The 26,439-nt window shown below is 46.1% G+C and overlaps 1 protein-coding gene and 1 long non-coding RNA gene across 3 annotated transcripts in view; both read left to right on the top strand.

Annotated features, from left to right (window-relative positions):
- The window catches only part of LOC122461989, a 38,689-nt gene extending 36,255 nt beyond the window's left edge, over positions 1-2,434 (top strand). Inside the window, exon 4 of the long non-coding RNA XR_006284304.1 lies at positions 1,373-2,434. This is a non-coding gene — a long non-coding RNA (uncharacterized LOC122461989). The remainder of the gene's footprint in view (positions 1-1,372) is intronic.
- A 9,042-nt stretch (positions 2,435-11,476) lies between these two features.
- PCSK6 (proprotein convertase subtilisin/kexin type 6) overlaps positions 11,477-26,439 on the top strand; it is a 113,605-nt gene continuing 98,642 nt past the window's right edge. The window contains exon 1 of one of the 2 annotated variants that reach the window (XM_037910671.2): positions 11,477-11,722. In XM_037910671.2, coding sequence (XP_037766599.1) covers positions 11,561-11,722 — 162 coding nt within the window. In that variant the 5' untranslated portion in view covers positions 11,477-11,560. The remainder of the gene's footprint in view (positions 11,723-26,439) is intronic. The other variant, XM_043523963.1, reaches the window with a different exon arrangement.

Here is a 26,439-nt window from a genome sequence, read left to right as displayed (position 1 = left end):
ACTAAGGCACCTAAACAAGAAGCCTGGTTTTCAGTTCATTGACCATCACGGGCGCTCCTTTCCGAAACTCAGGCTACTTTAGGTGCCTAAATATGGACTGAGGAGCATAACTTACAATTCCTTTTCTGGAAAATCTGGCGTGTGGCAAACAAGAGCTGAATTGTAGTGTAAAAACCTCAAGAATCCCACCCTTTTTGAACCGGTCAGGGATTTTTTCCGACGAAATATTTTCTCATCAAAAAATGCCGATTTGTTGAAACCGAACTTGTGGTGGGAGAGGGGTGGCTGGGCATTTTCTGTTTAAAAACTGGGGTTTGGTTTTTTTGGAAAAAGTTTTAAAATCGTTTAAATGGGACATTTCAACATTTTTTCCCCAAGAAATTCTGGTTTGCGGTTCACACCAACTTTTCAGTTTGAGATTTTATGGTAAATAAAATGTTAAAACCTTTAAAAGGTCAACATTGAATTGAAACAAACTGTTTCAGTTGACCTGACCAATATTTTTCCCCTATGATTGTTTTTCTAAAATTTTGAAATTGTAACTTTTTTCTCCCGATTCAGGACTGGAACATTTTTTTGAAATCTCTAAAGTTTTCCCAAGATGGGAAAGCCATTTGCTACCTAGCTCTGCTCCTCTCCTCATACACAGACCCTTAGAAAAAGAAAGCACAATCCCTCCCCTTCCATTTCTTTTGCAGGTGTCTTTAACAATTATTTTTAAATAAGGGGCAGAGGGCGACAAACATTTTTGGAGGAAAACCATTTATTTCCCCATTTTGTATGCAGGTTCCTGACTTTGCAATATCTTTTGGAATACTGATTCCAACTCTAACGGTATACGGTTTCCCCCTAAACGTATTGGATCCAATCCTGCAATTGGATCATTCTTTGTGCCTAAGTGGGTATGTTACATTTATTTTAAATTGGTCCTTACCTGTTATGGTCTTAAGTGCAGTCCTGAGCTAGGAATGCTTTCCTGAATAAGCAAAAAGAATAGGGAGTACTTGTGGCACCTTAGAGACTAACATTTATTTGGGCATAAGCTTTCATGGGCTAAAACCCACTTCATCAGATGCATGCAGTGGAAAATACAGTAGGAAGATAAGGAGGAGGAAATGGAATTATTTGTACAAAAACCAGCAGGTGGTTGTGGCTTTATTTGTATTATAATTGCTTTTCTCACATTTTTCCTTTCTGGGTTGTCAAAAATATTTTCCAGAAAGGATCAGTTTGCAAAGAAATATTTTTTTTTTATAAATTACATTTTGTTTCATAATGTCAAGCTTTATCCTCCCAACAAAACTAAGGTACTACATATATTTTGAACTAATCAACATATATTAAACTTAATAGCACATGTTCTTCTTAACAGGGCCGGCTCCAGCGCTTTTGCCGCCTCAAGTGGCAAAAAAAACAAAACAAAAAACCTTGCCACCCAACACGGAGGCGGAGTGATGGTGCGGCTGCCGAATTGTCGCCGGCGACCGAAGAAGAGTCGCGTCCCCACCGCCGAATTGCCGCCGAGCGCGAAACGCGCTGTGACGGAGTGGCCGCCTAATTGCCGCCGCCGCCGAGGGCGGATTGCCGCCCCAGAGCCCGACCTCCTGCCGCCCCTTTACATTTGCTGCCCCAGGCACCTGCTTGGTTCACTGGTGCCTGGAGCCGGCCCTGCTTCTTAAATATTATTGTTGTGATGACATTTTAAACATATTTAGCGGACAAATATTGCATGTGGGCTTTTTCACAGCCTTACAGGATCTTTAAATCTGGACTCTCCGGGGCTTTGAACTCTGCTCCTTTAGTATTTCTTTTTTGGATGGTATATTTGAAGTGGCTGCTGTTTACCCTCTAGCCATTTAGTCTCCGATTTCATCGAGCTGTTTGCATCGTGCAGTATGTCTGCAGCTTTGAAACATTCATAGAGAGGGAGTTAAAATGAAATTGTTGCCATGATAAATGTTCATTTCATTATTGTGTCTTGGGCCTACATTGGGGGCTGAATCCAGTTCAGTAAGAATATAATGGACCATTAAAAATACTTAGGCCAGATTCTGATCTCATTTACACTAATGTAAATCCAGAGTAAGTCCAAAGTGTTGGAGATCAGAATCTGGCCCCCAGTTTTCAGCCAAGAATACGAGTGTTTGCCTGGCAGAGTTTATCACAAAATGCATGTTTTTCTTGCAGCCAAATGAATGCATCTTTCTCCCCAATCCTTTGTTAAAATCCAAGGCCTTTCAGCTTATTCTTTGCTGTTCTCAAGTTTGGGCAAAAAATTGTAATTTAAATAATAAACTGTTATATTCTAGAATTACCAAAAGCTCATTAAATGGTCTAAGGTAAAATAACGATAGTGACACAGAAATACAGTTCTCAGTTACCCTCGTGTAAATTCCTAATAATGCCTTTGAAGTCAATGGTGTGACTCCAGATTAACACTTCATCCGATGAAGTGAGCTGTAGCTCATGAAAGTTTATGCTCAAATAAATTGGTTAGTCTCTAAGGTGCCACTAGTACTCCTTTTCTTTTTACGGGAGTAAATGAGAGCAGAAGGTGGCCCATAGATTTACCTGGGGGTTTCTGTTAAGGTGATTACATTAAGAATGAGGGTGGCCAAAGGCCAGATTAGCTTCATGGTGGTTCTCTCCTTAAATTCCAAGAAGTTGTTCTAGGAGAGGAGGGTCCTGCTGGGTCCAGCTGTTGTGGGTCCCCCTCGCTCCTGATGATAACAGTGACTTGACCGTCTCCTATTTAGAGGGGCAGTGATGTTGTGCTTTTAATGGCACAGTACAGTTTAGAGTATGTCTATTTTGCAGTCGGCGGTGTCTGTGATTGCAGCATGCGTAGGTAGACCTGAGTTAGCTTTAATCTAGCTAGCTCTGGCACTCTGCGATGCACTGTCCACCCAAGGAAACCGCCAGGGTCCTGGACTGGCGTGTACAGCCCACATCAAAGCCTGGGCTGCCACAGCTTTGCTGCTTTTGGTATCTGTGCTAGCTAGATTAACGCTAACTTGGGGCATGTGTCCACGAGCTGCTGTCACACCCTGTGTGTGTAGACACACTCTTACAAAGAGATGGGCCTCATTCACCAAGTTTGGATTCTACAGTCTCCAGGAGTTTGGGGGCATTCACATCCAGGCTTTGGATTCAGCACATCGCAGAGATAAAGGCCAGCCGCGAAGCTCCGATCCATAGCCAAAGGGCATGGGACGTGGTGTTTTGGTTTGGCCCCATCTCTAATCCATCAACACTTGGTGATTTTTGCAGGGATTCTTTTGAGGACCATGCGTTTAAACAAAACAGAGATGCAAACGGGGTATCCTATGCCATGGACTTAAACTGAGAAGCACCAGCGTCGACTGATTTCAGGGGGAGTTCAGCACCTCTCTGGGTCTGGCCCTCTGCCACTAAATTGTATCAAGTTTCTAGTCCTGCAGATCTTACTTCTGGCAAGACTCCCATTGATTTCAGTGAGAGTTCTGCCCATCTGAGCATTTATATTCATCCCTTATATGCAGTGTGCAAGCTGGCTCCTAGCCAGTAACTATTACATTCTGTTCCTAGGACCAAGCAACCACCTCTTGCACAATACATCATCAGAGGGTCTCACTCAGCCAATATATTCCACAAAGGCATCAATAAAATAACCGCACCCTGATGTTGTTTTGGTGCAATATATCAGTGGTGCAACAGGTCACTGTGATGAGGTATTATTGCAATCCATCATCGGACTGAGACCTTCTGAGACGGTGGTATTCACAAGGTAGTACCATCCAAGGAACAATAGATCTAGATGCGAACTGATTTTAACTATGAGGGGAGGGATATATCTCCCCCCTAGTTGCTTGTTTATGGAATGATGCAAAACCCAATGGTCTGTAATAGTGTTAAGGCGCAGGTACTTATTCCAATGAGTTTGATGGTTTCTGCTGCCCCTCGCAGACCGTATCATTTCACAAAACCAATTGTCATAGATTTTGAACGTTCGGTAAAAGGGACAAAATCTGTTCAGGTGAATCTCTGTGCCTGAACGTTAACATCGGCTCCCCTTTACCAAAGAAATGTTCCCTCTAGGGCTCACGTGATCCTTGGATGTATAAACAGGAGTATCAAGTAGGAGCAGAGAGGTTATCTCACCTCTATGTTTTGTACTGGTGCGACCGCTGCTGGAATCCGGGGTCCAGTTCTGGTGTCCACAATTCAAGAAGATAGAGGTGCTGGAACAATTTGTATTGTGGGCGTGCTGAGAGCCACTGAACCAAACTGTGCTCCTTGTATATGATGGAAACCACTTCAAGCCAGGGGGTGCAGCAGCATCCCCAGAACCAGCATCTTTGCAAGAAGGATGCTGAAAAATTAAAGAGGGTTCGGAGAAGAGACAGGAGAATGATTGAAGGATTGGAAAACCTGCCTTCTAGCAAAAGCCTTGAGGAGCTCAATCTATTTAGCTTATCAAAGAGAAGGTTAAGGGGTAACTTGATCAGTCTATAAGTACCTACATGGGGGCTGGGGGGAAACTGATAATAGAGGACTCTTCAATCTAGCAGACAAAGGTATAACAAGACCAATGGCTGGAAGCTGAAGTGAGATACATTTAGACTAGAAATAAGGCACACATTTTTAACCATGAAGGTAATGAACCTCGGGAACAGTTTTCCAAGGGTTGAGGTGGATTCTCCATCACTGGCCATTTTAAAATCAAAATTGGAGGTTTTTCTAACAGAGGTGCTCTAGTTCAAGCAGGGATTAATCCAGGCTATGTCTACACTGGCAAATGAACAACAAAACATTTGTCTTTCAGAGGTGTTAGGCCCCCCGCCCCGCCCCCAGACAAAAATTTTGCCGCTAACCCCGCTCGTTGGGGGGGGGGGGGAGTTTTTTGTTGGCAGGGGAGCCGACAAACCGCGTCTACACTGCACGATGTCACTAAAAGCTGTGTAGTGTAGACAGAGCCTCAGTAACGTCCTATGACCTGTGTCATACAAGAGATCGGACCAGACGAACACCTTGGTCCCTTTTAGCTTTGTCAGCTATGAATTTTATGAAAATGTTTAGTATGGGCTAATGGCCTAAGCACAAAATTGGGAGCCAGCAACTCCTGGCTTCATTCTCTGCGTCTCCCTTTCTCCATCTGTAGAACAGTGATGTGAGTGAAATTACACGAGGGATGAATTTGCCCCTCTGATTTCCATGTACTTCACGGGGTGTTGTAAGGATTAATTATTTTGGAGCTATGTATTATTTCCCCTTGGGTCGTAGGAAGAATGGAAATATACAGGTAATGAACATCTCATTCTCACCTCCCAGAGAGCGAGGTGAGGCTTAATTCATTAACATTGCTACAAAGCTCTGAGATCCTCTGCTGGAAGATGCTGTAGAAGGGGAGAGCATTATTATTCATTATGGTAATACCAGTGTTTGTTCTATACCTGCTTGCCTAGCGCTCCGTATGGGAGAAACACACCGTGATTGACAAGAGTATTTATTTCCACCAGTGAGACAATGGCTGATAATTTACAGCCGGCAGACTGAGTCATTAAACTCGCTCCTTCGCATGGGTTAGTAAATTGTCTTCTCCCCAGTGCCAGCATAACATATTCCATTTTAAATTCCTCGTGATTTTTGTTATATCTAAAAGCGTATTCTTAGGTAATGGCTGAGCTTGTGGGCACCTGAATGTGTGCCTGGAAGAAAGCGATTTGATTGAATCCCTGGAGGCCTGGGCCAAAGCTGTGCTATTTTAAATCCCATTGGAGGGAGGCCACAGAGCGTCAAAGTATCCCCTGACTTCCCTTCAAGGGAAATGCGCCCCAGGGCAACTAGCAGCTAACACAGTCGCTTTGGGAGGGTGGGGGTGGACACGGTCCCTTCCACTGCAACAAGATGGCAATTGCAACTGGAAATGGGCTGTTTTATGAGTAGCCAATTGCACTAAGCACCTCTCAGCCCAGGACTCCAGGTGCTTCTTCCTGAACATGAATACAAGGCTGAAGATACCCTCCTGGGGCAGCAGTATATGCATGCCGCTGGTGGGTAAACTGAGGCACGGTGCAGTTAAAAACTTGCCCATGTATTTGAGTCGGCAGCACAGTTAGGAATGGAGCACACAGATCGTGCCTCCCAGTCTCTTGCTCTAACCACTAGAAACCTCAATGTTCCATGTCAACAGCTCTTCATAATTAATGAGCCCTTCTCTCTTGGCAAACTGTCCCCATGCATTCTCTCACTCCTCCCCTGCAAGTCAGTTGCATTCATGGGCATGTCTGTTTCTGTCGACAGAACCACTCACCCTCCCATCCAAGAGGGATCTACCACAGAGGCATAATTACAGCATATACAGAAACGGTTCTTCTTAGGGCATTCCAACAGAGCAAGGCATTCAGCTACACTGAACTCAGCTCGTAAGTCCTATTGAATCACAATTTCTCATAGACTTCTAATTGGATCAGCCTGGCTTGCTCTTAGTGTTTCTGCTTTTATCAGTCTGACACCATTGATTGGATTTGCTTATTGACAAAGGGGCAGATTCATTCCAGCTAACCCTTCGGTGAGGTTACACCAGGAATAAATTTGACCTAGTGTTTGTAGGAGTTTCCTAGAACTGGCTCGCCATAAATTTACATTGTGATTGAATCTTAACGCTGAGCTCATGCAGCTTTCCTATTAACTAGCATTGTGTCTGGATTGGCTCACCACTGAGTGGTCGGATGTAATTTACGTTGTGATGAGATTGGCATTAGGACCTTTGTTTTCCTCTCTCCCTTCAGAGATCAGATTTATTGCATAGTCAGGGCTGACTTTCCTTTGTTCACCCTTTCCCCCCATCCTCAAGTAGAAGGAAACTCTTCATTGCTCCTTGCATCATGTCACATACACACACCTTCTTTGGGTGATTTCTTTGGGGCAGGGAATGTGCCCTCATTCTCTGTGTAAAATTCCAGACACGTCTATTGCACTATAGACCCAAAGTAATAGTGTCATTTGGTGTGTGCTATCCCAGACAAGTGCTAGGGCTCAAAATGTTCAAAGCTGCCTAAGAGATTTGGACACCAGATTCCCATTAAGATGTATGAATGAATCCAGATCCCCTCTGTGGCTTTGAAAATCCCGTCCTAGATTGACCAATTTATATAATTATATAACTTACTGGCAACACTATTTTTTTAATGTTTTTTCCCCAGAAAAGGAAGAAGGAATTGTATATAAGTTTGGGGAGATTTTGTTGTTGTTGCTATGGTACATCTATATAGCGCTGGCGTGTGTGCAAGACAAGCAAGGCTGGGTTTAGAAACAGAACAAAGCACAGCGAGATGGTCTTTGAGCGGTGCATAAATTGTTCCAGGGCTGAGCCCCGGCACCTGTAGGCTTGGCAGTTCATAGCCCCGGCACCTCTGGGCTGCCTCAGTCAGTGGGCAGCACTGTTCGCTGTGTTCTGATAGGGTTGTTGCTATTCAGTTGGTGGCAGGGTGCATTCCAGATAGCCCTGAACAGCAGAGAGTTTGGCATTTGCTGTATCTTGGAGATCAGTTTGTTGGCTGTATTCTGAGTCCAGATGTTAAACGGAGGAATATTGGCTGGGACTGGTAACCATGCAAGTTTTGTTGGCTTCCATGAACCTGTGATAATTATCATGATATGACTAAGCTGTGTGTCTACTGGCCTAGTATGGGCAAAGTTTGTCCAAACTGGGGCACGGTATTCGCCAGCTGAGTAGCATAGAGTGAACCCCGAACGATGCAGCGTTTGCACATTGCACCCCCAGGTGAACCCTACCAGTTTGTTCAGGAAACAGTGTCTACTCTTGATCTTTTGAGCTACGTTAGTGAATGTGTGTGTGCGATCTAGGCTGACCCTGACTGACTTTGGCCCTTGTGCCAACCACTGGCCGTTCAAAAAGATGTTAAGCTCCAGCTGGCTCTGAGCATCATGTAAGGGGAAGCAAGTTGACCCAGTCTTTGATGTACTTGGTTGCAATCCCCATTTCTTGCAACGGTCACCTATGGTAGCCATCTTACTATTCAGGCCCTCTTCAGGATTTTGGAAGTCATGGGCCCTTGAGACCAGGCACCCATCATTGCCATACATGAACCATCTGCAGATGGTGTTCAGGAGATCATTGGCGAATACTTTAAATACAGTTGGTGCCAGCACTATTCCTTGTGTGAGTCTGTTCTGCTGGAATCACCCAGAGCCACCAGAAAACATCTACCTTGGAGCCTCGGCTCATTTGCCAACTTGCCATGACAACCCATCTAGGATGACCTGTGGTATCCCAAACAAACTGAAGATACAGCAGGTAGGGTTATCAGTCCAGCTAAGGGAAACAAGACCAAATGCAGCTTCAGTCCACCCAATAAATAGCCATGTGTTTGTGTGTGTGTATATATATATATATATATATATATATATATATATAATGTCATTCAAACATATTGTGGGGGGGAGTGGAAGGAAGAATTCAGATTGTAAGTTAAGTATTTACTCGTCAAAATGCAATCAGTCCTTAATGGCTCAGTCCACTCAATTTGTACACAAGGACAACCCTACCTGACCACCTACATGCAAGACAACTCTTCCATTTCCCTTTGCTCCAAGCCTCTTCTATTCCTCCTCTTCTACTTCCACCTATTCCTTGGAATTCTGTGGAAACTGTGAGAGGCTGTCTTCTCTGCAGCGAAGACCTGGGTGATTGGCTCCTGGGTCTGGGCACTGGGTTAGCCTGGGTGTGAGCAGCCACACTGCAAAAGCCTACCCAGGTTACAGTGTCCTCACTGGGGCTACACTCACCCATGCGTGTTGCTAGGACTTCTGGGGGTACAGCCCATGGTTATTTATGCCGGAGGAGGCTGAGCCATTCTGTGGGTATGTCACCACTGCAAAAAACACGCCCCCCCACCCCCGCCCATGCCAGTGAGTCTCAAAGCCCGGATCTGCAAACTCAGAGGGCTCATGTTAATGGCACTAAATATACCATGTAGAAGTTCCCACTTGGGTTCTGAAGCCCGGCGATGGGGTGGGTCTCAGAGGCTGAGCTCCCACCCGAGCGGGAACATCTATTGGCTATTTTTAGTGTCGTATCATGTGAGCCCCCCAAGCCTGAGTCTACAGACCCAGGCTCTGAGCCTCACCACTGTTGGGTGTTTGGGGTTTTTTTCCCAGCAGTGTAAATGTACCCTAGGATTCTTTCCCAATGAACTGTGGGAAAACTTGTCTGTCCTTCTGGATACACGGGGGAATCCTGGGAAGGCACTGGAGGACTATCAGCACTCCAGTGGTTTAGCCTGTGTCTACACAGCAAGTGCGTGGTTACTAGTCTGAGTGAAAGCTGCACCCCAGCCCAGGTAGCTAGCCGGAGCTGCTGCTCATGCTGCACTGTCCACACTGCTATTTTTAGTATGCTAGCTGGAGCTGAGCTACCTGCCCTGGGAATCGCCCCCACCCCCCGGCTGCCGTGTAGACATGTCCACAGAGGCGTCCTCCTCTCTGCGGGCCTGCTCCAAAGCCTGTGGAAGCCAACGTCCTGTGTTCATGATGAACCAACCCTGCTTCCATTTCAGTCAGCAGCAAAACTCCCATTGACTTCAGTGGGAGAAGCAACTCTCTGTCTGGCCTGCATTCACTCCGTACTCTCTGAGGCTTGAGCCCACTAGGCTCTATCTCTTAGGGTTTTATCCTGCCCCCCGTCACCACAATGTCTGAGCACTTCCCATGGTAACCTGATTAGCAATGGCTGAGGCCCTAGCAGGCTCCATGGGGTCTCTGGCTGTGTTGCCCACATATCACCCACCTCACTTCACACAGCTGATGGATCTTTTTTATTCTTTTATTTTATTTCCATCTGTAACTGTTGCATTAGCAAACCGAGCTGGGTAAGAGCATCTTTCAGCCACTGCGCTAGAGCCAGTTCTTTTTATAGACATAAGAACAGCCAGCCTGTTACAGTCTTGGCCTTCACAACATCCTCTGGCAAGGAGTTCCACAGGTTGTCTGTGTGTTGTGTGGAAAAAATACTTCCTTTAATATGGCTTTCATCTCCCGAATACAGAAAAAACTGACTACTTAAAAAAAAATTACAGACAAGTTATCTGGTATCCTATGGCAGGAATTAAATGGGGGGAGTGAAGGGAATACCTAGACTATCCCCTTTGTTTCCTCATGGTCTAACCACCCTGTCTCGCCCAACTTCAGATCTCTGCTCCAAACCCCCTTCCCATCACTAATCTCCGCCCTGGGGCTCGCTGGCCCTTTATTACTTTTAAAACAACACACAGCCAATTAAAAAACCCTCATGAAACAGAAAATAAATCATCCCAAGTCCTTGTCAATAATGCTCTCCCAAGGGCAAGTTTATCTTTCCCTGCACTGTCTATTGTCTTTTCTACATCCCACACCATGACCAGCTGTCATTTCTTACCCCTTATCTATCGAGGGCCAAAGTTTTCCAGTCACCCCCTTGTTTTATTACTATTCTTATGTTGGTAGCACCTGAAAGGCCTATGGGGCATCAGGCCTCCATTGTGCTAGACTCTGTCCACCGACACTAAAAGAGACAGTTCCTGCCCGCAATGCTTACAGCCTTTTACACATGGGTGCCATTGGGATCCAATGGCTGAAAGTTGGTCGCAAGACAAATTCAGGCAGGAAATAAGGGATATATTTTTAACAGTGAAAGTAATTAACCTGTGGACCTGGCGGACTCTCCATCACGGACAATTTTTGCATCAAGACTGGCTGTTTTTCTAAAGGATCTGCTCTAGGAGTTATTTTGGGGAAGTTCTCCATCTTGGTTGATACAGGAAGCTGGATTATATCAGCTGTTTCCCACTTGTGGTCTGTGGACCTGTGGGGGGCGCAGACTATGTCTAAACATTTCCAAAGGGGTCTGCACCTCCATTTGAAATTTTGGGGGTGTGTGCAAATGGAAAAAAAAAAGGTTGAAAACCACTGGATGAGATGGTCCTTTCTGGCCTTGGAGCGGATGAATCCCTGGCCTGCTGCAGAGCCTAAGGACAGTAGGTAGTTGGAGCTTGGATGGGCTGCTTCCGGGGCAATGATCTGCTCCTGTTACTTCCATGGACAGGGCCACCTGCCCCAGTGGTGCTGGGCGAGTCATGACTCTCTTGCCCTGGACCCAAAGGGTTATTCAGGACAGAATTTGGGGGTGGGCGGGTTGATCCCCCCCAGGATCTCTAGGTGCAGAGTATGGGGCCGGTAGGTGTGGGGAGGTGAGGCCACACCCTGGGCAGGCAGGTAACTCATCCCTGGGTGTATGGGGGCGGCAGACAGGAAGCATAAGGCAGCTGGTGGCTCCCTGCCCGGGGGCCCCTTCTACCAGCGCGAGGGGCTCCCCGCAGGGCGCCCCGGGCCGGAGCCCTTCCGCAGGCGGGCAGAGCAGCCCCCGCCCCCTCCCCGCAGCAGCCACCCCCAGCCGAGGCCGCTTTAAAAGCCAAGGCTCCCCCCACCGCCCAGCCACGGTACGGCACCGGCAGCCGGGCTAGCCGGAGCGTCTCCCCGCGGCGCGCCAGCCGGAGCCGGGGCCGCTGCCCGCCGCCCGATCATGCGCCCCTCCGCGGCTTGGCTGCTGCTCCTCGCCCTGCCCGCCTGCCTGGCTGAGCCCTCCCGGCCTGTCTACACCAACCACTGGGCAGTGCAGGTGCTGGGCGGGCCGGGCGAGGCAGCCAGGCTGGCCTCCGCCTACGGCTACGTGAACCTGGGACAGGTAAGCGCCCGGCACCCCCTTTGCGGCCAACTTTGGGTGGCCGGGGAGAGAGGGCGGGCGGCTTGTCCCCAGTGGCCGGGGGCGGCTCCGGCCCCTGTGCCCTGCCCGCGGGCACCGGCTCCAGGTGCCCAGGAGCCGGTCGCTGGCTGTGCCCGAGCGCGGAGCGCTTCCAACTTTCTCTCTCCAGAGCTCCGGAGCGCAGCGTCCCCGTGCGCCCTGGGAACGGGGCGAGCTCGGGTCCAGTGCGCAGCGCGCAGGGGCTTGGGTGCCCAGCCCGCAGGCGGAGCCCGGGCAGGTCCCCGGGCAGGGAAGCTATTGAAAGGCTGCGGGGTTTTTAAGCAAGTGGTGTGTTTGGACGTAAGGCCGGCCAGCCCCTTCTCTCACTGCTGGCAAAGGCTTCGCCCGGAGCGGGCACCTGGAAGTTTAAAAGCCCTGCTAGAGCTAAGGGGCGAGAGCAAGTGCCGAAGGCAGCAGAGGTTCCCATCAGGTTGGACGCTTAAAGATCCTGGCCCCACTGAAGTTTTGCCATTGATTTCTTGGCGGGGAGGAGGGGGGCAGGATCAGGCCCTGCTGACCCCAGTCTCTCTCTGGTGTTGCTCGCAGATCAGCGACTCCTTTCTTGTAAGCGACTGTTCCCAAGTTCAGGACTGCTGGACGCCTTTTCCTCTGGGCAGGCTGGCGGCTCGAGCGTTTCCCGATGATTAATACCCAGCAACGCCTCGCTTTGTTTAACGTTAGTGGTTAAAAATGTGTGCTAGTTGAGAGGTGAAAACAGATGTACAAAATGGGCAATTAGTTAGCTAAATCCGGGGGAGGCAGCAAAGTGGAAAGGAATCAATATTTAATTTTTGCAGCGCCAAACGTGCGCTTATCAATTTAAACAGGGTTATGAAGCCGCGTGTATTTTTTATGCCCACTTGATGCTTGAACTGGCTTGAGTTTTGTGCTTTGGTATTGGGAAGAGTGAAGAAGTGCTGGACGCGACAGGACTATTTTACAGTTTAGGGGAGAACTTGGAGTTTGAGTCAGCTCTGTTAACGGTTTGTAATGGCTTGAACTAACTTTTAATACTTTTAGTAGCAACTCTGAAGTGATCTCATGAGTAAGTGTTTTTTTTTTGTTTTTTCTATAATAGTGGTTGCTTGGTGTAGGTAGCGATAAGACTGGAATTAATAGAGTTTAACATGCGTAGCAAATCTATGGAAAACACCCAGCCTTTCTCCAAACGGGACTTGTACATTTCAAGTCCAGAACAGAATATGCAAGAACATGTTCTTGTGAGAAGAAAGCTTGAAAATAATCTGGGGGGCTAGAGCAAAACACCACCCATGTTGTTTTTTGCAGGTAAGCGCTGAAGAGCTTTAGGGTTTATGAGAGATGGCGAGATCCAGAATGAACAAAGCCCCCTTGCAATTAGGAATGGATGAGGTTTGTAGTGCACACAGTGAGTGATTATGAGATTGTAATGTATAGTCTCCTGGTGAGATTAAAAAGAGAAAGATGTGATTAAAGAATGTATGCAAACGCATTCAGGATTTCATAAAGGATCAAATAAGTTACAGATAAACTCGTTTTGTAATTCAAACCATAGTACCATGCAGTGTTTAAATGCAGTTGTGTCATTATCCATGCAGAAACCAGTAAAGTGTGGTGCTACTTAATCTAAATGGAATTTTCTTTGCATTATAACTCCTATCTTGATACTGGTAATGTGTGCTGTTCTGTAAAAGTAATTTAGATCACTTGAACTTATATTTGTGGATTTAAACTACAGCCGGCCAAGTCAAAAGTTTATCTAAAATCTAGCAGAACATTATCAAATTTTGCCATTAAGTCCCTCAAAGCACGTCTGTGGCTTAAATTTTACTTTCCTCACAGAACTTTGTTTTCTCTCAAAACTTCGTAAATCTTCTTCTTTAAACGGTCCGCATGTGAAAAGTGTTCCTCAGGGTTCCATCCTGAGTTTAGTGCTTTCCTTGGTTGCTTACAGTCTGCCTGTTCAATGTGTTCCCAGTTCAGTGCTTCTCTCTGTCCAGGTGGCAATGCAATGTGTCTAATGCTAAAAGTATTTCTTGAACTACACTATAAATTATAATCCAGTTCAACATGTCCCATATTTTATACTTCAATAACTAACATTGAAGTACAAACACAAACTACCAGATCAAGATTCCCGCAGTATCCTCATCAGAGATCTGTGGTGCTTTTGTGTTGCCCCAAAGGCTCTGCCTAAATCCGACAACTCCTGTGTGTGGCCCCATAACCTGTGTTTTTAGGCTGAAATATCATGCAGATGAGGTACCCCAAGCCAGCAGGGATCATTGTGATCATCTAGTCTGACCTTCCTGAATTAATTTCTGTTTGAACTAGAGCTTGATTTAATAATTGTCAGTGAGGGACAATCCTTGGTAAAATGTTCCATTGGTTAATTACCTTCACTGTTCAAAAAAAAAAAAAAAAAAAATTTGCTCTTTATTTCCACTCTCAGCTATTGGGTCTTCTTCTGTTATAAACCAGATTGAAGAGCCCTTTGCTGTTGAATTCCTGTTTCCCATGTAGGTACTCAGACTGTGATCAAGTCACTCCTTAACCTTCTCTTTGATAAATGAAACAGATTGAGCTCCATAGGTCTTTCACTTTAAGGCAGGTTTTCCAATCCTTTAATTATTCTGGTCGCTCTTCTCTGAACCTTCTCCAATTTTTCAACACTCTTCTTGAAATGTGGACACCAGAACTGGACACAGGAGTCGAGCAGCAGTTGCACCAGTGCCAAATACAGAGGCAATGTAACCTCCTATTTGATAGTCCCCTCTTCATACGTTCAAGGCTCATGTTAGCCCGTTTGGGCACAGCGTCGCATTAGGAGCCCATGTTCAGCGGATTATTCAGCATGAGCACGAGTCCTTCTCAAAGTCACTGCTTAGTCCCCAGAAGCATGGGGTACATTTGTTGTTTCTATATGTTTGACTCTACATTTGGCAGTATTAAAATGCATATTGCTTGCCTGTGTCCAACTTTCCAAGCAATCCAGATCTTCATACTGAGCTCATCTTGATGACAACATTTTCTTGGTAACGTGTAGTGTTAGAGTGCCAGTGGAGAGTGACCTTATGTAAAAGTGTGCAGTAATACAAATAGACTCAGAGGGACTGCATTAAGGAGGGGGGTATCCGTTTAGCCTTGCATTGGTTGGGGTTTAGGCGTGGGGATGGAGAATGGATCTAAGTTTTGATTCTCAGCTGGGGTTTGCGATGAACTCTGGAATAGAAACCTGGCCCACTTGAAGTCAAAGAGAGTTCTGTCATTGACTTGAATGGAGCCAGGATTTCATCCTGCGTTTCCACAGGTAAAGGGACACTCTAAAGGTTAAGAGGGCACCAAACCTGACACTGTCTCATCCCACACAAGGCAACCATACACTTCTTTTCTTAATGATTGCATTCCTAGCAGGGGAAAGGCTCATCTCTAGACATTCAGAATTTCAGATAACTTTAATTTGGGATGCTAAAAACTAATTTTCAGATGAGCTTCACTCTTGTTTAACAGAAGGAGCCCACATACAGTACAACAGGGATCAGCAACCTTTGGCATGCAGCCCATCTGGGAAATCCGCTGGCGGGCCGGGACAGTTTGTTGACCTGCAGGTTCAGCCGATCGCAGCTCCCACTGGCTGTGGTTCACCGTTCCAGGCCAGTGGGGGCTGCGGGAAGTGGTGCATGCCGAGGGATGTTCTGGCCGCCACTTCCTGCAGCCCCCATTGGCCTGGAACGGCTAACTGCGGCCAGTGGGAGCTGCGATCGCCAAACCTGCGAACGCTGCAGGTAAACAAACCGGCCTGGCCCACCAGTGGATTTCCCTGACGGGCCGTGTGCCAAAGGTTGCCGATCCCTGCAGTACAAATTTACCCTGTGAGTCATGCTTCGCGTAACATTGTTTGCAGAATTAAGGGAGCAGACAATATGTGATACAGCAATATCCAGTGTGCATTGTTGGGAGTGCAACTTAGTCAATTGCCTTTATTTGGAGTTTTGATATATGCGTGAGGTTTTTTAATGTATGCTTTTTGTCCCCAGACCAGGCAGGACTTACAGTTTATACCATCATTCAATCAACGCCAGAAATGGGCAAACCCAACCTTCCAAGGGCCTAATTCTGTGAGGTCCAGACTTCAGTGAGCTTGCTGGGTGCTCATCCGTTCATGGGAGGTGTAATTAGAACCCAGGTGCTACTCTGTCTGTCTAAAACACTGATTAACCTTTCTATAGGGCAAGATTCTGCCGGAAGCATTGCATCACGGTCATTTAGGCATTTGAAATTCTGAAATGACAAAATCCTAGAGGTTGTATATAAAAATTGCTTTGGGGCTTGGAATGTAGTTCTCATAGCTACTGTCTCTTCCACCAAATGAATGGGACTTGACTGTCACAACAATTGGCATGGCAGTTTAGGGGGAAATTTTGTATGGAAAATGATGTTCATAGATGGGTCTGAAACCCTAATTTGATTTTTGTTTTAAATGAAACAAATTTAAATTAAAGAAAGGAAAACTTAAAATAACCAATCAAACACCCTGTTCATTTTTAACTCCTGTGACACTCCTCAGCCCTGACCTACACTAGCCGGATTCTGTTCATCCCTGGGAGCAGAGCTTCAAGAATATATTAGCTGCTCCAGGGTAGCAGTTACTGGAACTCTTCTACACAGTATACGAGAGAGAGAAGCTAGATTGTGCCATCCACCGTGTACTGGATGAGCAAAGAAATGCATTCCCCTCAATAGATGGCAAACAGGCATTGTTTAGAGACAGGATTGTTTCGTTTTGGCTATAGAGCATAGCTAGTTGTTGTGGATTTACTTTTGGGACGTACTTATGTATTAGATTTTCTATACGTTCTCTGTTTTGCCCGGTGCACTGACCTTCTTGGTTTGAAGCCCAAAAAAGGAGCCCGGCTCAGAGCCAACTCTATGGAAATGTCTTAATGCTGTAAGTGCTTTTGAATCTGTTTTTTGAATGACTGCGGTTACAATAATAGCTGCCGACAGTTGCACAACTGGAATTAAGTTTTGGGTGGCTGTATCTTACCTTAGTTTTGCAATAAAGCAGGGGGACTAAAATGCCACGGAGAACACTTCTCCTCTGGGTTGTTTTTGTTTATGCAGTCTTGTAGATTTGCAAAGTGTTTTTCAGACAGCCCCTGACCCAAAGAGTTCCCAGTCAGGGGGTCCAATCATGGAAATACCAGCAATAGTGCTTACTACTATGAAAAGCCCCATTGATTTCAGGAGCATGCCTTCTGTAGCAAGCAGTATGCCCAGGATTAAGCCATTTGACAGTTGACAGGCAAAAAGAGAGAAATGGTGCTGGAGACTGAGATGTGACAAGAGTCCTGGAGCTTGGCTTGTTCAGGATAAGCACAGTCTGGTTGGTTCTAGTTTATTTCCCCTTCCTCCCATTGTATATAGTAAATATTAATTCAGATTACATAATGCAATCAAATGTATGTAAAAGAAGATCCCTGTTCTGTCACCTTTATCATGCTGTGCTAGTACCTTCCTTTGCAAATAGTCTGTCCTCCTGCAGTCATTGGGGCTACTCACGAAATGCTGCTTGCTGGGAGCAAGGGTGGCAAACTGGGGCCTTAAGCGGGGTGGTAAAAGCAGGGCAGATTTTGGGGGAATGAGTAGGGGGTGGGGAGGAGAAGTGGGCAGGACAATGTCAGATGAATGAGGCGTGACCTGGGATGAGCAGCTCGCTGATCTAGGGGCGTGAGAAAAGACTGAGTGCAAGCCATATGCCAGTGGGTAATAAGGACAGGCAGAAAAGAGCTTACGATGCAGAAAGATGACCAAATGGAGAAAGATAAATCAAGCAACTCTCATTTACACCTGTATAATAATGTTAATTACTCCACATTCTGTCCTGGGTGCGATCAGAATCCGTTGTTACATTTTGGCTAGGAGAGGGAGAACTTAAAAATACCAGGTTTCAGAGTAGCAGCCGTGTTAGTCTGTATTCGCAAAAAGAAAAGGAGTACTTGTGGCACCTTAGAGACTAACCAATTTATTTGAGCATAAGCTTTCGTGAGCTACAGCTCACTTCATCGGATGCATCCGAAAGCTTATGCTCAAATAAATTGGTTAGTCTCTAAGGTGCCACAAGTACTCCTTTTTTTAAAAAAAATACCAGACAGTGCTTTTAAGAAGAATATGATCTATGAAGCCAAGACTCTAAAGACTGCAATACTTGGCTTTCACATCTAAGGAATGTTAGTTCATTGTCACTTCAGAAATCACTATTTGTAGTCTGCTTATCTTATGAAAGGGTTTTTATGACCATCTTGGATTCTAACACCATCCATACATACTGGAGTATTTTGCAGACCTGGCAGGATGCATAAGATCCTTAATCCAGTTTCACTAAAACGGGGACGAATATAACTCCTTCAGCTTCTAGCTGTTCACACTTCATAGGATGGAGTTGGCAGACACATGTTTCCATGGAAACCAAGCCATCAATATCCTTACTGTAATAATGATGGCATGGCAAGGAAAGAAACACTTCCGCATTGTTTCTGTCTGCCGTGAGTACGTCAGAAACAAGCTGAGCCGGGCAGCACTGACCTGAGACTTTACATCAGGGCTTCATTTACCTCCATTAGCATGAAACTGTGCTTCCCATTTTACTTCAAGTGCAAATCCAGGTTGGCTCAAAATAAACATAAACTCCACTCAAACTTCTGCCACAGCTCCAAATTGCTAATCAATTCAGAAAATTAAAATCGACCCCACGCTTAAATGAGCACCTCCCATGCTGATGGAGCCGCAGCCCTGGCAGAAATATGATGTCAGAAGAATCAAGATCAATAACTGTGGGAAGTAGTAAACTTGTGGGGGGTGGCGGGGGAATGAACACTTAAGCATGCTCCTGAAATTCCTGTGAGATTCTAGTGATCTATATGGCCAGACACAGCATTCCCAGGCTTTGGGAACAGAGCTCCTGAGGTAAATACATTATCCTAGAATAACCTTATACCTAGATTAGTGCAGCTGTATAACATTCTTACTGGGGTGAGTGACTTTTTTTTTTAAATGAGCAAGTAAAATGTCATCATCATGCTAATAGTAGACAAGTCAATTTTTGCACGGAGGCTGATAAATTTCCATGACGATTTGGCAACCTATGCACGACAACCTTGAGAGAGGCAATATTTTCTCTCTTTGCGTACCACATAGAGGGGCTTCACAGCTCCTTGTTCTGTGGCAACTCTGATTGTCCTTTGATGCTGGTGCTAACGAGGTGTCAGTGTTTTTAGTATTGGTTGGTCTCCTCTTCCGTTTGCTATATATTATAATTATGTAGACTGTAGCTCCCTGGTCTCATTCTGAGTTAATGTTTTCTTGTGACCTAGACATTTTTGAAGATACTGCATTTATGAAATCTTTTGGATACTCTTTTAAAATGGCTGTACCAACACCACCTCGTTGAATGTGCAAATTCCTAGGTGCCAGGCTGCTGAGTTTCTCAACCCACCACTGCTTTAGCCTCTTTTTTTATAACCGTTTAAGATAAATAGTTCAGATGGGGAGGGAAACTAAATCCCAGTAATCGGTTTGTAATTACATCTATACCGGTATGGATTATACAATTATGGTAAACCACATTAAATTAAATCATTTGATGATCTAATCTGACCTCCTCTATAACACAGGCCATATAATTTTACCCAGTTACCTCTGCATTGAGCAACAACGTATGTTTGAGTAAAGCTTATCTTCTAAAAAGGTACCCAGTCTTGATCTGAAGACCTCCAGAGATGGAGACTCCATCACTTCCCTTGGGAGTGTGGTAAACATTTGTGCCGTATTTCTAATTTGAATTTGTCTGGCTTTAAGCTTCAGATCTTGGCTCTTAGTCTGCTTTTCTTCACTCAACTTATTAACTTCCTGGGCAGGTATTGTGCACTGCAGTCAAGTCACCTCTCAATCTTCTTTGGATAAGCTAAACAGAGTGGGATCTTTAAGACTTTCACTGTAAGGCACTTTCTCCCTCCCTCACATCATCTTTGTGGCTCTGTTGTAGACCTTCTCCAATTTTTCAACATCCTTTGTAAAATGTGGGCACAGGATTCTAGTGTCACTCTCACCACGGCTGTATACGGAGGGAAAAATCACCCCCCCTGTTCCTTCTCGTAACTCCGTTGTTTAAACATCCAAGGTCTGCATTGGTCCATTTTGCTGCAGGATTGCACTGGGAGATCACACTGAGTTATTTGTCTTCTATGAACCCAAAATAGAGCTGGCGGAAAAGTTTCCAGTAAAACTATTTTTTTAAAATGAAAAATAGGATGTTTGATGGAAAAAAATATTTTATGAAAAGTGTTTACTTTCTGTGGGAAGTTTTGTTCTTTCATTTAAATATTTCATTCTAAAACTTCTGGAATTTAACCCAGAACTTGAAAATTTCCATGCAAACTTTTGACAAAAAGTTATCAAATTTCTACAAGGGGGAAAAAATTCAGACCAGCTCTACTCCTAAATCCTGTCCAGAGTCCCTGCCCCCCAGGATAAAAGTCCCCCATTCTGTAGGTAAGGCCTGCACTCCCTGTTCCTTGATGTATGACTGTGTTTTAATACATCTGAGTGCATTTTGTTTGAATGAGTCCAGCTTACCGAGTGATCCAGATCACTCTGTATGACTGTCTTGTCCTCATCATCATTTACTGCTGCCAATCTTTCTGTCATCCACCGATTTTAATCAGCAGTGACTCTAAAAACGCCCAGATCTTTGATTGATGTACTGATTAACGGTTACCTGCTGTTTTTTGTGAGGAATATAACTTCATCATCTGGGTGCGTCCATGTAGGTGTTGAAGGGGCTACTATGTCTCAAGCATAACTAATCGAGCTGGTGAGAAAAATTCCAAAATTTCCTCAGAATTTGCTGATTCTGCAACAATTGAAACATTCCACTGAGATGGTTCAATTTCGTCAAGGTTCCGACAGAACTCAGGCAGCATTCTGATGGAAACCTGCCTTGTTTCCTGCCTGCTCCCCACCTGGTGGGCTGATGGGGACCCCAGGGCTTCCAAGGTCCATAGGTTTGAGGTAGCCAGCCAGGCGGACTGCCCTGGCAACAGGGCTTCATTCCCTTTGCTGGAGAATTTCAAAATGTTTGGTTTTCATTCCTAACTGGAATTAAACCAGATTTTTAAAATCTAAATCCTCTGTGAAACAAAATTATTTTTCTTTACACAGCTCTACTAACTAACTTTTCAAAGCCCAACCTTCAGCAATCTTATAGTCCTTGTATTAAATCTGTCCTTGTAGGCTCAATATACCCTTGCAGCAAGTTAAGGATTTTAGAGAGACTGACAGTTTTTTGTGCTATAGGGTGATCAGAAAGCAAGTGTGACAAATCGGGATGGGGTGGGGAGTAAGACAAAGCCCTGAATATTGGGACTGTCCGTATAAAATCAGGACATCTGGTCACCCTATTGTGCTGAAGCATTTCATTTCTGTTATAACCCATGACACTTGAGAGCAGTCTCTGTCAGCTGCCTCATTCAAAATGCCAACAACCAGGCCAGCAAAAGTCAACTGCCTCAGTCTGTTCCGGATGGATGCAAGGTCAACAGTCAACAAGATCTGTACCATCCATATTCTGATTTTTGGATGAACTACCCAACCTTGCCTGCAGCACCAAAATCTGGTTTAACACTGCCAGCAACCCTGTTGTAGCTGAGCTACTTCCAACAGACTACTCAGTAACACAAAGAAAGAAAGATCCCAGAACATGGCAAAGCGAAGACAAAGTAGGATAGAGGTCGTGTCCCCCTCCAACCTCAGATTTTGAAGACTCCTCATCCCAGAAACCATTGATGGTCTGTGAGGCTACGGACAAAAGGAAGCTAGGACTCTGAGTGTTCTGCAGATTTCCAAACAAATTCTCTGTAGGGTTCATACAGGAACAAATTGGATCTGCTGTCCAGCATAGTGCTGGAATCTCCCAGGTTCTTGGTGACTATGACATTTATATAGAAAATACCAAACTCCTTGCCTGCATGAATACCATGGGTTTCGCACCAGTCGTCTCCAGTCCCATCCACTCAATCGGACACATGCTGGATCTAATCTTCAGCCTAGGAATGGACTCTGGAGATGTCACACAGAAAAGTAGCATTTGCCAGACTGGATCAGACCCGAGACCCATCTAATCCAGTATCTTGTCCTCAGGAGTGGCCAGCACCAGATGATTCAGAGGAAGGTGAAAAGACCCTGCAGATGGGGGGTGGGGGGGAAATGATTTACCACCCTATTAAGTCTAGTTCTGGGTGTTAATAGTTAGACTGGCTTAAGCCCTGAAACATGAAGTTTAATATCCCTTTCAACATTTTTGTTCGTGTTTATATGGATATCAAGAATACCCTAAGTTAACATAATTAATGTCCAATTCCTTTTTGAATCCTGCTAAGTTCATGGCCTCAGTGACATCCTGTGGCATTGAGTTCCACAGGCTAGTTACATGTTGCACAGCAAGAGTATTTCCCTTTAATGTGTTTTTAACAGGCCACCTCTGTCATTTCATTTGATGTCCCCTTATTTTTGTGCTCCAAAGGTTCCTGCCTCCTGGTCGTCTTCTTACCAGCTGGCCTTCCCTGTGCTCCTTCAAGGAAAGGAAGCGACCTAGCTGCTTCAGTCACAAAAACATCTGAATTCTCTATATTAACATATCCATCTAATGACCACAGTTGTCAGTGCCTTAGCCACAAGTTGTCCTTTCCTCCTGAATCAAGTGGGGAGATCGCTGTGGTTCACAGGGTCAGACGGAATCAGCTGTCAGGTGCCATAGCTGGAGGCGAAACTCTGAAAGTGGAGCCGAGAGTCAGAGCTGAGGTTAGTGATTGGAGCTGAGATTCTGGACCAGGTTAGCTAGAGTGTGGCAAGGCTGGGGCTAAGGCAAGAGCTATCACAGCCGTGGGCAAATGCTTTGAGCCGCTACCAAACTACTGCTGTTGGGCTCAAGAGCTGGTCTGTTGACACTTCCCAGCCATCAGGCTGCGTAGACAATCAGGCAGCTACTCCAGGCCAGGTGGCTCTGCTCCAGGCCTTGAGTCCTGACCCATTGAAATCAATGGACGTTAGGAGCCTAAATACCTTTGTGAAACTGGGCCATCCACCCTAACCCCACACCTACAGCACTTTCTTAAGTGAAAACTTCTCAGCAATGCCATATCCCCCTTCTCTTAAATGAAGCTTAAGGAAGCCCCAATCCTCTGCCACTGGCAATCAGCAAAGCAGCGAGTTTTTCAAAAGCAGAAAAAATGATTTATCTCCTCGATCTGATCCCCAGCACCCCAGTGATGTGGGAAGGAAGACGTTCTTGAGAGCCGTGGGAGCAGTTGAGACAGAAGGTGTCTGAAGAGGACTGAGGGAAAGTGGGGTTAGGAGGAAAGGGAACAGTTTCTCCAGTTTGGAGCTCTGAGGTATGTTGCAAGAGGAAGTACTTTGAAAAACCACAGGAAACCACCACGTTGACCCAGAACCTCTCCCCAGCCCCCCCGAAGGCTGGCAGCAGTTATTTCCTAGTCTGAGACCACCTTTCATACCATGATTTTTTTACACCACAGGAAAAACCCTACTGCCGCTGAGGCTGCGAACTGGACTCGGTCCCGGCACCTCTAGACAGTCACTAGTGCTGGAAAACCCTTGACAATACCCAAGCGCCAAAGAAAGCCACCCAGAACTCCTGACTTTGAATTGTCCTTGTTCTGTAGGAAGCCTTTGGAATAGGGTTGCCGCCTTTCTAATTGCTGGTAACCAGACCCCTGCCCCTGCCCCTTCCCCACTGCTTCCCCCAAGATACCATCCTCATTGCTCCCTCCTCTCCCACCTCGCTCGCTGCATCATCTCAAGGAGCCTGCATCCAGGTAGGAGCAGCCCCGGCTGAGCAGGGGCTGGTGTGAGTTAAGGACCTGGCGCCTCCCTTTGCCCTGCAGTCACCGGACTTTTGGTTCAGGTGCCATTTAGGGTTGCCAGGTCCCCTTTATGACCGGATTTCCTGATTAAAAACTAGGCACCTGGTCACCCTCAATGGCATCTGGACACAGAAGCCAGAAATCGGACTGTCTGGGTAAAACCCAGACAGGTGACAGCCCTACTTTGGAATGGGGGATGGTCCAGGTACAGCAGGGGGGCCATGAGCTTCCCCATCCAGGAAAGCCAGGTTAGAGTTAAGTGTGAGCTCAATCGGTTACACCTGCAATAGGTGTCAGGCTTTGAGGAAGGGGTTAAACAGAGAGAGCCTCTCCCAGTAGGAAGCTGATTTGGAAGGACAGCAGCCCTCTAGTCTAGCCTGGGAGTGGGGCTGAGGCTGGGGCTTGCTGCCTGGTGGAGCCTCCCTGAAGAACGATAGGTCTGACGTGGAACTACCGTTGCGACTTGTTACCAGTGCCTGGCTTGTTGCGGCTGGGTACGATGGTGCCCTGCCTGTAGGGAGTGACAGCCAGATAAATATCCCTTTGTGTTTTGGTGCACCTAGCCCAGGTCTTGCTAGTGGTTTGTCCAGAGCCCAGGAGCAACCTGGTTCATGAGGACCAATGGACTGGAAACTGCTCAGGGTTTTAAGACCTACAATATTCTGTCACTTTAATTGGGAATAAGCATTGTAAGGGAAGGGAACTAAGGGGCAAACCCTGTAAAAGCTTTCTGATGCGGCCTTGCTGTATGAGGGAGACAAGATTAGGTGGGAGGGATGCACTGGGAGGGGAATGCAGCTCCTATATGGTAACACTGGGATGTGGCAGCATCTCTGCTGCTCCTCCATCAATCGCTTCCTGGGGCCCTGAGGGCGCAGAGTTCTGCTCCAGCCTGTTGGCTTGCTGAAGTATCTGCAGTGGGGGCGGGGGGAAATGGGGAGCTTCCTCCTCACTCCCTATCATATGTGGCTGGCCAGCTCTGGCAGCTGGCACGTGGGCGGGCACTGCCAGAGCTGGCTGGCCACGTGGCTCCACTTCCTCCCTGCTCCTTCTTGGGCACCGGGCGCCTCTTGGGGAGTAGTGAAGGAGGAGCCTGAAGGGGTAAGCAGGGTCTGCAACTCTGAATGGTATTGACATGGGCATGATGGGGAGAGAGGAGGGGGGCGTCTCATGCTCTCTCCACCTTACTGGGCACCCTCACGAGGGCCAGGCAGCCTATAACCCAGAGTGTCTTTTATACTTTCCAAACACTTAGGGCTAAATGTTTAGAATTTTGGCTGCCTTGGATTTTGAGTCCCCAGCTTTAGACACTCGGGGCCTGATTTTCCCACTCTAATTGAAGTCAATGTGATGTTCTGCCCCTCTGAAAGCCAGGCCCTAAGTTGGGCACTCAAAATTAGAGGCCAAGTTTGGAAAGCAAGACCCTAAATGTATCCCCAAACCAGGCCTGTGAATCAGGTAAGCACTCTGCATTTTAGAGATGCAGAAGTGCAAATTAAACAACCAGTGACTGAGCTGGAATTAGAACCCAGGAATTCCTGGCCCCCAGGTCTGTGGTCATTCTGCTAGAGTCTGTAGCTTCTCTAAAAACCATAACTTCTGTAAGCCAATTGGAACAATCTTCCACCAAAGCTTGTTGTGACATTACCCTGGGTACAGTCTGGACCATTGGACAGCTGTGTCCCCTCAGTTCTCTAACCTGGGGTGTCTTTAACAGTGCTTCACTGTGAGAACAACCACTCCTGGTCATTCACACAGTCTCCAGCCTGTAACTCACTCCCAGCTATGCAGAGTGAGTGTTGTTAGCTAGCCACTCCTGAATGATGCTGCAGGAAAACACCAGCAAACTCTCCAGGCCCAGACTTGCCCTGAATATGTGCAGCTTGCACTGCCCAGTGCTCTTCTGGACAATGCAAGTTCATAGAAAGGCCGTCACTTCAGGAATAGAAAATGATATGCACAAACCCTGTTATCTCAAGTGGGGTGGGGGTTCCCAAACACTTCAATCCAAACACACTTGTTAGATAAAACACATTTATTAACTACAGAAAGAAAGATTTTAAGTGATTACAAGTAATGAGGCATAAAAGTCAGAACTGGTTACAGAGAAATAAAAAATAAAATGCAAACTAATGCCAACTTAACAAATTCAGGGCACTTAAAGTAAAAAAATGTTTTTCCTCACCACATGCTGAGAGCAGTCTGGCTGGATCCTTCAGCCAGGACCCTTCCCCCAGTTCAGTGATGCTTCCTTGGCCTTTCAAAGGCTGTTATTGCTGCCATGAGTACAGAGGAGGGGAGAGAGGTGATTTGTGGGATTTGTTCTCTATTCTTACACCTTTCTTCCCTCCTTGAGGGTCATCTCCCGCTGGGGTTCAGGTGACAGGACATCTATGGGATGGGAACCTCCAGCTGTGTCTTTGCCAATGTGTAAATTAAATTTCTCGCTTACTCTTCTTCCTGCCAAAGAATGCCCACTTACCCAGGTGAGAGCCTATTTGATTATGTTGACACGCAGGTGAGGCATCTGTTTGCCTTTTGTTTCTGAGGAACTGGTCTGTGCCTGCCTTTCTAAACTTAGTACTGCCATTCAAAAGAATCTTATAACTTTACATACACTGTTACCACACATTTGACCAGGACAATAATATTCAGCAAATTGAGTTTCATAAGACCCAGTATGAAATTTATCCTAGTCTTGTCAAAGGGTGAACAGACGAGTCCAGCCCGTCACACTTGTGC

Source organism: Chelonia mydas, chromosome 10 (genome assembly GCF_015237465.2).
Source record: "Chelonia mydas isolate rCheMyd1 chromosome 10, rCheMyd1.pri.v2, whole genome shotgun sequence".
NCBI classification, from domain to species: Eukaryota; Metazoa; Chordata; order Testudines; family Cheloniidae; genus Chelonia; species Chelonia mydas.
Note: the sequence above shows the minus strand (reverse complement) of the source record. Positions and strands in the feature narration are given on the sequence as shown.